Source organism: Loa loa (assembly GCF_000183805.2).
Source record: "Loa loa unplaced genomic scaffold supercont3.50, whole genome shotgun sequence".
NCBI lineage: Eukaryota > Metazoa > Nematoda > Chromadorea > Rhabditida > Onchocercidae > Loa > Loa loa.
Genome location: NW_018108230.1, coordinates 280,454 through 294,161, shown reverse-complemented (window position 1 = coordinate 294,161; position 13,708 = coordinate 280,454). Strand labels below are relative to the sequence as shown.

Sequence of the window (13,708 nt, the reverse complement as noted above, 5' to 3'; positions counted from 1 at the left end):
AATCGGGTATGTTTAGTGCGCGTTACAAAACAAAACGAAACATGAACATTGAAAATCAAAAAGATAACGTTCAACAAATTTACATACAATACTGAAAATAGTTTAGAGAGCGAAAATGGGGCAACTTCAAAAATTTTTTACATGTGAATCGCCTCGGATATTTATTATAGTCTTCTGGCAACATTTTATCTAACGAGAGCCCTTTTCTTAGGTGGTCTTATTCCAACTTAATTGGAAGAAATCCTTCCAGTACAAAGCAATATGCCAAGATATTAAACGACTTTAAACCATTTCACTAAATATAACCAATGCTCCCGCCTTCTACATCCTGCAGTTCTTCAAACACACTGAAATACCCTCCTGCGATTAAATAACTTTTACAAAGACCAAAAAACTGAATAATTTGACAAAAAGAGAAAAGGTCCAATAAAGATATGAAAATAAATTACTCGCCTGTACCTAAGGAATAAATAGAAAGTAACTGGCAGAAGCATGCAGAAAAGACCATTTCCCGACTGTGTATGCAAATTCCATCAGTTCTGAAGCATCAACAATTAAGGAGTATAAAATTTCCTATAAGAATAACTTATATCACGAGGAAATAATGAGTTTTCTGCAAACTCTTATCAGTACGGTAAAAATATCAAGTGTTTAATAAGCAGATAAATAAAAAACATGAAGATAAACGCAAGAAAACATATGGAGGACAATTAAAACTGATAAAGTAATAAAATTACAGAAGTAGAAAAAGTCACCAAGGAATTTACTTCCTACGAGACAGAATTAATGTGAAACCACCCAAGTCAGGCATGATAAACTCCTTAGTAAGTTCAAAACGTGCAGCGACAACCATTAAAACGATAAAAAAGACAACGGCAACCAAATTTTTGGTAGATGGATATAAAAAATCCAAAATAGTTAAAGGAGTCATACAAATAAATAAATAAAAGCTAAAAGTCAATAGGACGCAAAACTACGTCTTCGAAGTTTTTTCGGGCATCTAATATGTCGCTGATTTCACTTTCCAGGTGAAGCGAAAACCAGAATATGCTAGCAAGAAAGCGAAACCAATAAAACACGATGATGAGGAAATCCAGGACGAAGATTTGTCATGAAATGCGCATAAAACCTTCTAAAAACGCTCTCTGCACCAGACCATTGAACTTTAATTAGGACTAGTCAAGGTAAAGCATGGATATTCTGGCTAATTTATACTAAATTTGTCTTTTTTATATCACCAAAGAAAGACTGCCTGCAGAGAGCAATCCGACTAAATTAGACCATTTTTAAAAAAGAAGCACGAATAGCAGTAATCCCGGTGGTTCTCATCAGAATCCAACCAGACAAGTGCCTTGAACTTGAAGATTGCGAAAGATCTGTTGACGAATAAATAATTCATTTCTAAGTCTCATCATTATGAAAAATAACTTTCAGCACTGTTATCTTCCTTCGCACCAAAATGCTTTAAATCATCGAACAAACTCTGCTTGATTTTTGATATTTCACTTGCTTCCTCCTGTAAACACGTCCACACATATTTGGATAATAAATGGAATGCAAAATATGAAAATATTCATAGTAGTTATTATTCAACAGAATTACTTCATAAGATTTTGTTTTACACTTGATGTAAAAATTGTCAGCATTAACGGTCTTGATTTTTGAAAGGTACACGTTTAAAACGGAGTGAATCATTCGTTACATTTTTACTAATATTAACATACGTTGTAAAAGAAATAAATAGGATGGTCCCTCATAAATGAAACGAAACTGAATTATGTATTTCAAGGAAACTGAATAATTCCCTTTCATACTTCGCGTCTTTTAGCTGCTCATTGCTAACTGGCAAACCGCAGCATAAGAGTCAGAAATTTTGGAATTATGTATGCAAGACTAACATTTACTTGTCCTCCAGAACTTGAGTTTGTGTTTGAACTATTGCCGGGTCCATTACCTTGGTTGCCACCAGGCACAGAATTCGGAGGTGCACCAGATTGTGAGTGTACTGAACCAGGACCACCAACTCCGGCCCCTGCTACTGAACCTGGACCACCCACTGGTGCCTGACTACCTGTATTTCACAAAAAAGTTAGTGAGAAATTCAATGTAGATTCACGCAAAAAACTGGACAGTTCCGAAGTGCGAAACATGTTCTCAAAATAAGTTGCCATGTGTTAACTGGAGAAGGCAAGGAAATCAAAACCACCCACAGCCTTACCAGCAGGTAGGATGGGTGAAATAAACGAAGAGGATGGTGGTTAACACCGTCTACGCCTCAGAGAAGGTTAATAGAGAATCAGGTCCTGTGAACAGTCGCGCCGCCATCAGGAAATCGCGGCAACTGGACCGTTTTCACTTTGTTAATACTGAGTGCAGGGTTGTAAATTGAAACATATGCCACGATGCATGGGGCCTGTAACAAAAATAAACAACTCCCCTCCTAAGAATTTGAAAATATAGGTCAAAATACGCAAAATGAAACGAAAAAAAAATGAATTAAGAAAGAGATATTGGAAAACTACGAACCTGGTCCACCTGCTGTGCTCGGTGTACCACCATTCAACCCACCATGTGTAGAAGCAGGTGACTGTTTCATTTCATCACCGTTCAATAATGAACCAACCTGTGGTTCAGGACCAGAACCTGGAGGTCCAGCTGAACCTCTGCCACCTGCCCCAGGAGTCATGCTACCCTCAGAACCATGCATCACATACTGCAATTAAATATTTCCATATATTTCCATGCAATACAGCAACCACTTCTTTTTTATTAAAACAGGAACTTCATAGACAAAAAAATATATGTGAAGTGTGACCGGATACAATGGATTTACCTAATACTGCCGATATTCTTAAGAAATATGCTCAGATAAAATAAAGTACCGGTATGTTCGAGGCAGTCGACATCATCATGTAACCCCTGGGATCAGCCTGTCCATCAGGCACCGCTGGTATCGGTCCTTGTGGTCCTGGTGATGACATCATTGAAGGAGTTGATGAACATATCGCACCATTTGGCATCATGGCATTCTTGAATGACAACATATAACTAACATAACATAATAGCCGCAGAGGTTTTAAACAGACTTTAATGTAAATATTTCGAATTAAGAAGATTAACCTCAAACACTCTCACAAATAAATTACGAAAGAATATGTTGTTTGAAAAATCACTATTACTGCTACCAATGAAGTTGTACATCACTTTCTTTTTTACTTCATTACCTCAAATTGAAAACAGTATTTAGAAAAAATCTTACAAAACAACAGTATATGCACCATGCTCATATATAACCATTATTATACATCCTCAAGATGGCACAAACATATAAGCAGAAGAATCTAATAAGGATGAACATACTGGAGGAAAAGGAGTGCCTGTTGGAGACTCCATGTACATTTGAGAACCATACCGCATTGGACCGTTAGGTCGCATTCCCGGAAAATTCTAAAATACGATCTCGTGATTCAATCAATGCATTTTCTTTTTATTTATAATTAATATATCCAGAGCAGATGAGCTCAATCTCATAAAAGAGCACTTCAGTTTCTAACTATTCAAAAGCTTTTCCCAAATATAAATTTGTTTCCAAGAGAATTCGGTATAAATACGAACAAACAGAGTCATGAACGGCTACGAATGACAATAATATGCTGAAGTGTTAGAAATTCTTTTAGCTTAAAAAGTCTTGTATTGTCACAGAATTTCAGTTACTCGTCGATTAAGCAAATTGGGAAAAGTTCAAATTCGTAATACAAATAGTATATTTTATTTTCGCACTAGAATAACGTAAAGATACCGTTGGCATACGCATTGGGCCTGCACTTGGAGGTAGTCGCTGTGGTTGCATGGGTCGCATTTGTTCACTAAACATATGAGGGGGTCCAGCACCTGGAAAACCAGCACCAGGTGGCATAGCACCTGGGCCAGGTGGACCATTTCTTGATGGCATAGCATACCGTGGTGGAACTGGAGCAAAACTTCCAGAAGGAGGCACGCCTGAAAGTTATCAATGATCATCGCAATTTAGGATGGTTCGACTCGATTTCTTCACAAATTTAGAAAAAGTTGTAAATGTGACATAATGAAATATTCAGCGTAAAACCTGAAGTACTTTATACTGGTAGAAACAATCCAGGAGGACAAAATGGACTATAACTAGAAATCAAATTTTGTTACTGATCCTAATGTATAACCTGAAATGGGTGACGACTGACTAGTTGCGCCTGATGGTCCCGGCTGTCCACTTCGTGCAGGATAATAACCAGCAGGCATAAGTCCATCTGGTCCTGGTCCAGGTCCCATACCTAGAGGGCTAGCTGCTGCTGACGGAAACTGTAACATAAACAACAATTCAACGTTGAATAGACGTGTAAATACCATAACTATCAAAGAAGTGCCACAACAGTCAAACAAATACTTCATGAACTCGTTAAATAAAATTAGAACACGTGACAACCAACCAGATGAGATCCGTGCATACCATTCATCATTGGTGCACCAGTAGGACCTGGAGGAACACCATGACTTGCATTCATAAACCCCTGTAATAAAAAAGTAAAGTAAAAAGCAACTATATGATACTATGATACAACAAAAGCGTTAAAAAAGAAAGCATTTATCAGAAAAAAGCTTACGTATTCATGAAAAGCTTTCGCTTCTTGGGAAGCTTCACATGTATCTCGCCTTTCCGGGGCTGCTGAGTATAAATCCCAAAATAAACTGCAAATGATTTTATAACTGGTGGATAACGGTAAAGATCTAAATAAAATCACTTCCATTCCGTTGAAATTATTATGAAGACAAAATACAATGAAATTAGTTTCACAACTTGGAAATAATGCACATAAACTTACAAGAACCAATTCTGTAAAAATCCTGGTGCATCACCAATATTGATTTGCTTCGATGCATTATTCTGCTGAAATAATTCACTTATTTGCGATTTTCATTTTATATTTTGCAGTGAGAAATATTTTATGATAAATAATGCTGATTTCGTTGCAGTTGGAAACTCTAATTTCATATCAGCTAGATTCATATAATCCCTTGTCCTCCCCAAAGAAATGTAGCGACTTATCAACCAGAGATTTTACCAACACTTCACAAAGAAAGTGATGCACATAACTGAACCGCTATCAACTAAATAATATGGAAATTTTATGGTTTCGTATGAAAATTTTGATTGCAATTTCTTACCGACAACATTTCCCCCTTGAATGATTCGGCAGTTTTCGTTGCACCATTATGCACCAAATATTCATACACAAACCCAGCAAGCCTATAATACCATCAGTATAACGGATGGGTAACAAGACTTCCAATGCTCCTACAAATTACCTCCTACAAAGTCAATGAAGTTGACCAGTAAACTATGCATTCCTTCAAATATCGTATTGCCAATGTTGATAATAAAACATTCGAAACCGAAACACTGGATTTCTTAAATGTTATCTAAATGATGGGAAAAACTTACTTCTCTTTCGCTGCAGCTTCACTTTGGCTTGTTAGTGTTGTTTGGGTTCGATTCGATGGTGGACCCTTTGGTTGTTGTGCAAACATTCCAAACAAAAATGATGCTTCTTTTCAGACTGTTTTCAGTATATCCAAGGAAGCAGAAAAATAGAGACACATAATAATAATTTAATAAGTACCAAAAACCAAGAGAATCTCCACACAACCTAGAATATAGTTTTAGAACGCTCTAAAATTAAATATACCCGTACATTTATACGTGCCCAACCACACATTGAACAATGTCAATAACAAATATTTCGAAGTATTTATGGATAAGCCGATCCCAGGGATTACATGATGTTGATTGTCTCGAACATACCAATACTTTATTTGATCTGAACAAATTGAGCAAACATTTCTTAAGAATATTTGTTATTGTCAACAACAAAGTGTTTAACCTTCTCGAAATTAAGAAATTCTTGCATAAAATAAGTAGTAAAGAGTGATGATAACTGTAACGTTATTGGTTATCATAAATGAAAAATATATTCAAAACCGCAAGAAAGCAACCATCCAAATAGCATAGTTAACTATATTTTTACTGACAATAACATCCGGAAGAAAGCATACTGCTACGGGAACTAATTGATTAATTAATACTGCTGAAAACTCTAACTGCATCCAGGAAGAAACTGAGTGGCAAGTTCTGCCAAGAAATCTAATAAGAATAGCAGTTGGAGCGAACATAAAATATTCTGATTATTAAATAAATGAAACTGATGGGGAATACAACACATGAGGTTGGTTAATATTCAATTATTACCTAACGCCAATCATCAGCAGTAACAAACCAGTAAGTAACAAAAAGCATCCAGAGAACACTGAAATTAGAATAGAAATTTAAAAAAAGGTTTCAATACAGCTATCAATGTGTTGGACAAGCTATCCAATATGAAGCATCCAAGGTGTTGCAAGATCAAATATGATGTAACAGAAGAGTGACGTCATAAATAAACCCTGATGTATCAATAACGAAAGATAACAGAAATGAAGAGAAATAATCAGAGCTACATTATATTATTAAGAATACGAAGATGCGTGTCCTCACTGATTTAATTTAATATCCCAACTGTGTAGACATTACTTGCAAAAACAGGTATGGGTACATTCCCAACATAACCATAACAATAACAATAACGGTGAAACAACACCAATAACCGCTTTGCAATAAGCGTTTAATTAATCGACCTAATAACAGTGAATAAAAGAAGTCAGTAAGTAACACAAACAGAATACCCCCCCATTCGTCACTCGAACCGATGAATTAATTGTGAAAATATATGCCAGCAAAACACATGTCAACAACCCATCCACACAAACACACGCGAACACACACACACACACACACACACGCACACATACACACACACACGCACACATACACATACATACACACACATACACACACACACACACACTACACACACACACACACACATATACACACACACCACCACACAAATAAACTGGACGACCCCCAAGCTACTACCGCGACAGCAATAACGCAAGGAAAGAAGGGTGCTGTGCAGTTGGCGAATGTCCAGCCGCCCCCCATTATCGATCGACGTGTCTTAGGCAGGCAAATCTTCTCCGCTACTATTAATACGCTCTCCCCTACATCCCTACATCTCGGATGGGGTCACCTTCCATCTGCACCTCTCTCCGGGGTATCCCGGGGGCCCCGGTGGCACTGTTCTTTTTAGTAAGTGGATCACATCCTCCTAACGACCACTTTCCCCCAAATACTATCTTTTATTATGTGTCTTCATGTACGTCTACATACACACACGAAGGAATTGGAGTCGTTCTTGTTTCACATACACACGACACAGACACAGACACATATACATAGCCACCTCCCCTTCGACATCACTGGGGACCTACGGCTTGACAGGATTGTCGCCCTCTACTACCCGGTAAGCATTACGGCGATGGCATCGTGACGTGCATGCATGTAGGGACGGGACACACACACACATATACACATATACAAACAAATTTGCATGTTACCAATGACGGTCACATCGTAGAAATTCAACTGTAATTGTTCCACATTTACAGATTCGAAATTTTCAAATTCGTTTTGTTAACTGACCGGTCATTTTGCAAGAAGCGAAAGTCAAGGCATATTGTCCTAAACGACCCACAGGAGCTGGTCCGGCCTTGTACCTGGGTTGGTGACTATCTGTTGCTATAAGGGCTTTTGTCATATCCCCTCTCAGAGACCTGCTGTTCTTCATCACCACCAGTTTGTAAACACAAGGTAAAAATCCAAGTCAGCAGTTACACTTCCGGTAATCCGGAGGAGAACTGCAAAGAATATTAATATTTAGTAAGAATGACCTAATCTCATTGTTTTACCATCATTACTCGGTGAGCAGTTACACTGTCGTCATCTGATTCTTCACATCGAAATCCTGAAGGGTCTTGTAAGTTGTCGACCCAGCTTTCCTATTCCAGGACTTGGTGAGAAATTTTTCTCTCCTGGTACAGAAGGAAAACCTCGCCTTACTTGGCTCTCATTTCTTTCGTTTCGGCCAGCTAGTGCTGAAAATCTTTCCAGTGGATTTCTTTGAATATTGAATATCCAAATGTTGCGGAAATGTTTCATTAATCAGTGTAATATTGTTTTAATAAACCTAATCGTCTCATCAAGTGTTGAGATATAATCCTGAAAATCCTTGGGTCGCTTTCTATTCACGAAAAGGTTTACAAGATGTATCGGGGAAAGAAGTGCGACTTGTTACCACTTCTGATAGGCTGAAATTTTAATTTCAGAGATAAAAAATCCAAATTGCCTTCTGGTAGTTCGCAAATAACCTACACGCAGTTTACAACAAGTCAATCGATGGAAGCATAAGAACATGAGCTATGCGTGCAGGTTGACTTAATTACACAATTGCTTTCTCGCATAACTTCTGGAACGGGGTTGCCCATATTTGATCTCTTCGAGATTTGATCTCTTCTTGAAGAGTAGCGGGTCAGAAATCAAAATTTTGAAAAATGAATAATCAAGGGACAGCGATGTTCGCATTTCTTGTTCTTTTACAAATTCTAAATTTCAGTATTTCAAGTTTTATTGCTTTTCAGCTGCTCCATTAAATTATGACGAGGATTAGAGTTATTTCTCAAATTCCTAGAATTGCTCACTCATTTTTTGAGTTGGTTTTAGCCTTCAGTTGGGAGGGGGAGGGGAAGAAAAGGAAGAACAATGGATTTCCGTGCTGGTAATTTCAGGAAAAAACAAAAAATATGGGTACCCTAGCTGAAGTCAAGAAACAGGTGAACTTTTGCCACATACAAAACAAGATGAAATTTACCTCCTGAAACTCCACTTTAATAAGGAGGGCCCAGGAACAGTTTTTCAAGGATAGAAGTTCGATAAAATCATTTTGGTAGCACTTAATAGCCATCACCCGCTAGCATCACTTCGATGCCAATGTGAAGCGTTTATCTGCGCTATTATTATTCACTGAGCGGAGTCATGTCTAAATGGCCACTTGTACCTGTTCTGGTCTACTTTACTAAGATGTAGCAAAATAAGATTACCAAATATCTCGGTGATGTTTACCATAAAGCCATTGGCGCGACAAGAATCAGATTTCTCTAAGCAGTGCAACTACTTTTCAGAGCTTGCGTTTAAAGAAGCGAAGACATTCAAGTGATCAATTTGTTTATTCATGGAAGAGGGATATTTCAGAAACATTCGAAATGCTCTAAGACTGAATAAAATGTTAGCAAGATTGCAGTGGAACGTAAAACAGTGCCTAAGGAAGTTATTTTGATGATGTCATAATACTCTGATGATACCAGGCATCATTTCCCTACGGATTCACCAATCCTTGAACTGGTAGGCTGGAATTAGAATTTGTTTTACAGTACTAAGAAAAGTGAGATGCTCTTGATTGCAAAGATATCTCTCTCACAACGCACTATCTTTGTTTTTGCTTTTTTGAGCTTTACTTATTACACCTGGAGTAAATATTCAGGTATGAATTACCCATAAACGGTAAGCAATCTATTGCAGCACTTCAACAGTAAAACGTAAAGTAATAATCGGGATGAAAGTGGTATGAGAATCTTTAAGACGTGTCCAAGTTAAAATTAGAAGAGTATCTGAGTTAGCATGACGTCAGCAATGTTTGTCAAGCATTTGATTTTAGTTGTCGGCTTTCATCCCATTCTAGTGGAGTCTTGTTAGCATTTTATTCAGTCCATTTAAACTTGATCCAATATTTGCATTTCGATTAGAACAAAAAAAGAAAAAAGGAAACATTCGGTGGGATAGGACAGGAATCCCTGAATAAATGAATGCCTTCGAAAGGAAGTTATCACTTTGTTTCTGAAAATGAGTTACTGTTAGTATTTGTCAGATCTTTAGCATTTCAAACCATTTTCTAAAAAATCTGTCTGATCAGTCTGATTTAGTAGTAAACAGATGAAAATGATCAAAAGTGGGAGACTAAAGTTTGCGATTATAAGATTGTCCATTACTTCACCTTCCTTTTATTTCCTAATGGGAGTTGAGGTAAGCAAAGTAATGTTGTAGTGGGTTTACTGTCGTTCCAGCAAATGATACAAGTTTGAGGCACTTTACCATGTTAATATTCGAGTACTACTTCGCAAAAAACACCTGTTTAGCAGGTAAGTGAGCGAATAATAGCTGGATAATGGTCATAACCAAAAGTCAAAATCAAAAAGTTCATTTCATTTACTTCTTATCGGCGCACTTTATCCTGCTACGTGACACCACTGTTAACTGTAAATGAGCAAAACTAAGGTAATGCTGAACAATAAAGCGTAAGCAAATATGTTGCATTTTCTCATATCGAGAGGTCCAAAAAGTTTAATGAGATTTAATTGCTATGTATGCAAATAGATGATTCAACAGTTACTATATTACAGGATGGGAATGGTCGGAAAGCCAACTGCAAGTAATGATTGTTTGTCTGTTATCATTTTGTGGGAGTAATGTCCTATTGGTTGCGGTAATTTACTTATTGGTAAACTCTGTCAAATTATTCTTATAAATGGAGACCATCCTGCAAATCTGGTCGGACCTACACGACGGTATGCTGTCACTCACCATGCTTCTGTACAGAAATTAAAGTTAATAATAATTATAATGCCGGTTCCTTCATCTTAAAGCGCCTTGTTTTCCTGATTTTTCAGTTATGGTTCCTCTGCCCATATCGCGACACAATAATCTCTTCCGGTTGCATATTCAATCTATTTGAACGTCCCACGAACTGAGTACTTTCAAATTGTAGTTACGACCGTTAGAAAAGTTTTTGGTAGTTTAAATTCATTCGTACACATGATAATAAAACCGACCATAATTTAGTGTTTATTTATGATCAATACAGCAACAAAAATTCAAAACAAAAATAAAAATCACAATATTGGACATGCACAATTCCATGGTATCAGATTAATTACAGAATAACCTGTCGTTTAAAAATGTTGCTATTTTCCAAGCAGAAATAGATTAGCACCAACTGTTTATAAGCTTCTCGCGGCCATACCTATAGAAGTTCTTTCGTCCTTATACTTCTGTCAAAATTCTAATCAGTGCTATCTGATGAGCTATCACCACCGTAATCTGCCACTAGTGCTAAAGGTTTGGTACACAGATCCGATTTCACAACAGAAACTAATTCATCGTTGATATTTGCTAAATTCATCTGATCAGGATGCAGCAGTTCAATTCCACGTCCAGGCTTGACATCATCCAGATTGCGCTGAGAAGTTATTTTATAGAAAAACAATCTTTCAAACGCTAAAATGTGCCAAAATGATTGAATCAGAAAACAAAGAACAAAATAAGTACAGGAGAAAGAACTTTCATGAAAGGAAGAAATTTCATTTTCAAATGTCGAAAATTACTCTACAGTGATTATGCATAAATCATTACCTTGTTCAAAATACCTATTTCATCGTGTCCTTCATTTTTGTATTTCAATCTTTTGACAATGCCAAGATTCCCGGCTGTTATTTGTTCCTGTCCATTATGTGCAGGTGACACACCATCGGATGCACTGCGCTCATTTGTACAAAGCTTCATAGACCGTAATTTCTTTCGCATCCCATCATTCTTTGCTGAAGTTGATGGTTTACAACTTGAAAATAAGGGCTTGCTCAATATCGTTTTACGTTTCTCTTCAAGCCGTTCTTCAGGAACTGAAAAGTGGTACAATAAATACATCAAGAAATAGCGTTTTTTTTTTGTTTACTGGAAGAATAAATTACAATTTTCAGACTCCGGTTTTAGTTAAGACTTACTGGAAATAGCAAAGGAAGTCCATTTTCTAAATAAGTTCAAAAGTTTCAAAGAATTTCCAACCTATTATAATAAGGTCGCACCGCTGGTTTCTTTAAAATAGAAAACAATATTAAATTGTTACGTAAATTTCATATTTTTGTATCGCAGAACTGCAGCAGCGAGTTTTTTGTCCTCAACACTTTCTGATACTAGTTTGATGTTCAAAGACATTCTCTTCAGCAAGTCTTCATCTCTTGCTCTTCCTTCGTTCAAACTAGCTTTTTCAAGCTGAAACGGTACAGTTTATAACAGTTTAAAAATAGAATGATGAGAAATTGATCTAGAATGATCCCGAATGACCTTGATTTTAGAAAAATGCATACCTTGAATGACTTCCTCAAAGCTTGATTAGCGGCAAAATCATCCCGCATCCTTTCCTGAATCCATTCCAATTTACCAACTTTATCAGATGAACTTGCTGCCTTCTCTTTGTCTTGTTCCACATGTTCAACCTAAATTCTACAATTTGTTAACGAAACTAGATATATGAATTGAGAGAACAGTATGCACCCTTCGATAATTGGGATCCGAATACTTGGCGCTATCAGCTAATTCAACTCGATTTTCTTTTAAATGGTTTATTCCTTCAACTTTCTTGTCCCTCATGTTATTTGGAAACTATAGACAAACTTGATGTATAAAATTAGTATAATATGGCGAAGCAAAATTAAACCTGAAACATCCGATCGCTTTCCAACTGCCTACTAAAACTCCGATCAACAGCTCCAAGCTGATCGATAGTAGATGGATCATATCGTTTCTCCTGTCGACGACAGCCTTCCACAAGTTCATAATCAAAGTGCTACAAAACTAATGTTTCTGTTCCAAAAGGTATGGCAAATTAAAAAGAAAGAAAATAAACGTAATACATTATGAAGAGGGAAAGAATCCAAGATGAAAAATATTTTGAAGCTAAAAAATTTTTTAAAGTGGTTTGAAAAAAATAACCTCTGGATCAGTGCGTATGACAAAGTAGTTGTCACAAAGGTGACATTTCATACGGAATTCATATAATGGTGTCGTGTAATACATCCCAATTTTCTTCTTTTCGGCATTATATCGCACACCCATCCCAACATGGTTGTTACAACCAAGACACCAAATATTGAATGGCATTTCAAAACTGAATATTGAAGGAATAAAATACAAATACCTCACAATTATTTAACAAAAAGAACAATTCAATGGATGAAATCTTTAAAGGATGTAATTATTTCGTTATGAATTAATATATATTTACATCGACTTTTAACTCATTAACTACTAGAAAATACGAGTAAATATCTTACAATAACATTTCGGAAATTTAAATGTAACGTACCGTATAATGAGAATCCCTTGCTTGATTTTGGCAGCACGTTCTCGCAATGCATGTGTCCCATGATAGCTGTTTAAACTTTTATGCTTCTTATAATCAAAGTCTGGCGGATAATAGAAATTCTGTCCTTTACGTTCACCCATATTCTGTAAAACTTCGCCAAAGGACTTTTTTAGAAATATGCGTAAGACCTATGGGACAACAAGTAGTTTCCCTTTATTCAGAAAATATTTTCAATTTGAAAATATTCAATCACAATCATCGAGCAGAACTATCTGGTCAGCGCGGAACTTATTCGGACGAAATCATACATTCCGCTTCTTAGAGACCTGATTCCTATACTGACAGTGAAAATATTTTTATTTGCAACATAGTACAGTTGGGAAGAGAAATTCAAATTACTTTTTTAGAAAACTGACATTTTATTGTAAACGATTCTTACAACAAAATAAGACAGCACCATTTAAATCAGCTAGATACGTTATTTTCGAAAGTACGAAACTTATGCATATGTATATATATATATATATATATATATATATATATATATA

At 36.4% G+C, this 13,708-nt stretch overlaps 5 protein-coding genes across 5 annotated transcripts; 2 read left to right on the top strand and 3 right to left on the bottom strand.

Moving 5' to 3' along the window:
• Window positions 1–604: 604 nt before the first annotated feature.
• Window positions 605–1,115, top strand: LOAG_04000 (hypothetical protein; the record flags this gene model as incomplete). The annotated part of the gene is given in 4 exon segments (XM_003139537.1): window positions 605–634; window positions 663–724; window positions 740–890; window positions 1,029–1,115. 4 exon segments carry the CDS (start codon window positions 605–607, stop codon window positions 1,113–1,115), a joined length of 330 nt encoding a protein of 109 aa, XP_003139585.1.
• Window positions 1,116–1,399: 284 nt separating this feature from the next.
• On the bottom strand, window positions 1,400–5,687 carry LOAG_03999 (hypothetical protein). The gene is made up of 12 exons (XM_003139536.2): window positions 5,477–5,687; window positions 5,200–5,281; window positions 4,857–4,921; window positions 4,638–4,722; window positions 4,464–4,544; window positions 4,197–4,335; window positions 3,800–3,999; window positions 3,361–3,447; window positions 2,883–3,029; window positions 2,527–2,713; window positions 1,899–2,071; window positions 1,400–1,516 (listed from the first exon to the last, which is right to left on the bottom strand). Exons 1-12 carry the CDS (start codon window positions 5,560–5,562, stop codon window positions 1,415–1,417), a joined length of 1,434 nt encoding a protein of 477 aa, XP_003139584.1. The 5' UTR covers window positions 5,563–5,687; the 3' UTR covers window positions 1,400–1,414.
• Window positions 5,688–6,797: 1,110 nt separating this feature from the next.
• On the top strand, window positions 6,798–7,561 carry LOAG_03998 (hypothetical protein; the record flags this gene model as incomplete). Its single annotated transcript, XM_003139535.1, has 2 exons — window positions 6,798–7,184; window positions 7,412–7,561. The coding sequence occupies 2 exons, from the start codon at window positions 6,798–6,800 to the stop codon at window positions 7,559–7,561; spliced, it is 537 nt and encodes a 178-aa protein (XP_003139583.1).
• Window positions 7,562–11,081: 3,520 nt separating this feature from the next.
• On the bottom strand, window positions 11,082–11,602 carry LOAG_17227 (hypothetical protein; the record flags this gene model as incomplete). Its single annotated transcript, XM_020449888.1, has 2 exons — window positions 11,082–11,258; window positions 11,432–11,602. The coding sequence occupies 2 exons, from the start codon at window positions 11,600–11,602 to the stop codon at window positions 11,082–11,084; spliced, it is 348 nt and encodes a 115-aa protein (XP_020306547.1).
• A 71-nt stretch (window positions 11,603–11,673) lies between these two features.
• On the bottom strand, window positions 11,674–13,309 carry LOAG_17226 (hypothetical protein). Its single transcript, XM_003139534.2, has 5 exons — window positions 13,161–13,309; window positions 12,788–12,962; window positions 12,513–12,641; window positions 12,163–12,291; window positions 11,674–12,067 (listed from the first exon to the last, which is right to left on the bottom strand). Exons 1-5 carry the CDS (start codon window positions 13,298–13,300, stop codon window positions 11,918–11,920), a joined length of 723 nt encoding a protein of 240 aa, XP_003139582.2. The 5' UTR covers window positions 13,301–13,309; the 3' UTR covers window positions 11,674–11,917.
• Window positions 13,310–13,708: the final 399 nt, after the last annotated feature.

Excerpts from the sequence above, each read along its gene's own strand:
- LOAG_03999 (XM_003139536.2), bottom strand. The coding sequence starts at position 5,562 with ATGTTTGCACAACAACCAAAGGGTCCACCATCGAATCGAACCCAAACA. Across the intron at positions 3,030-3,360 it reads CAGGCACTCCTTTTCCTCCA|AATGCCATGATGCCAAATGG; the intron begins GTATGTTCATCC and ends TTGTCATTCAAG. Across the intron at positions 1,517-1,898 it reads GTTCTGGAGGACAAGTAAAT|GAGGAAGCAAGTGAAATATC; the intron begins GTTAGTCTTGCA and ends ACGTGTTTACAG.
- LOAG_17226 (XM_003139534.2), bottom strand. The coding sequence starts at position 13,300 with ATGGGTGAACGTAAAGGACAGAATTTCTATTATCCGCCAGACTTTGAT. Across the intron at positions 12,292-12,512 it reads AAAGCGATCGGATGTTTCAG|GTTGAACATGTGGAACAAGA; the intron begins GTTTAATTTTGC and ends TGTAGAATTTAG. Across the intron at positions 12,068-12,162 it reads CTTTGAGGAAGTCATTCAAG|CTTGAAAAAGCTAGTTTGAA; the intron begins GTATGCATTTTT and ends GTACCGTTTCAG.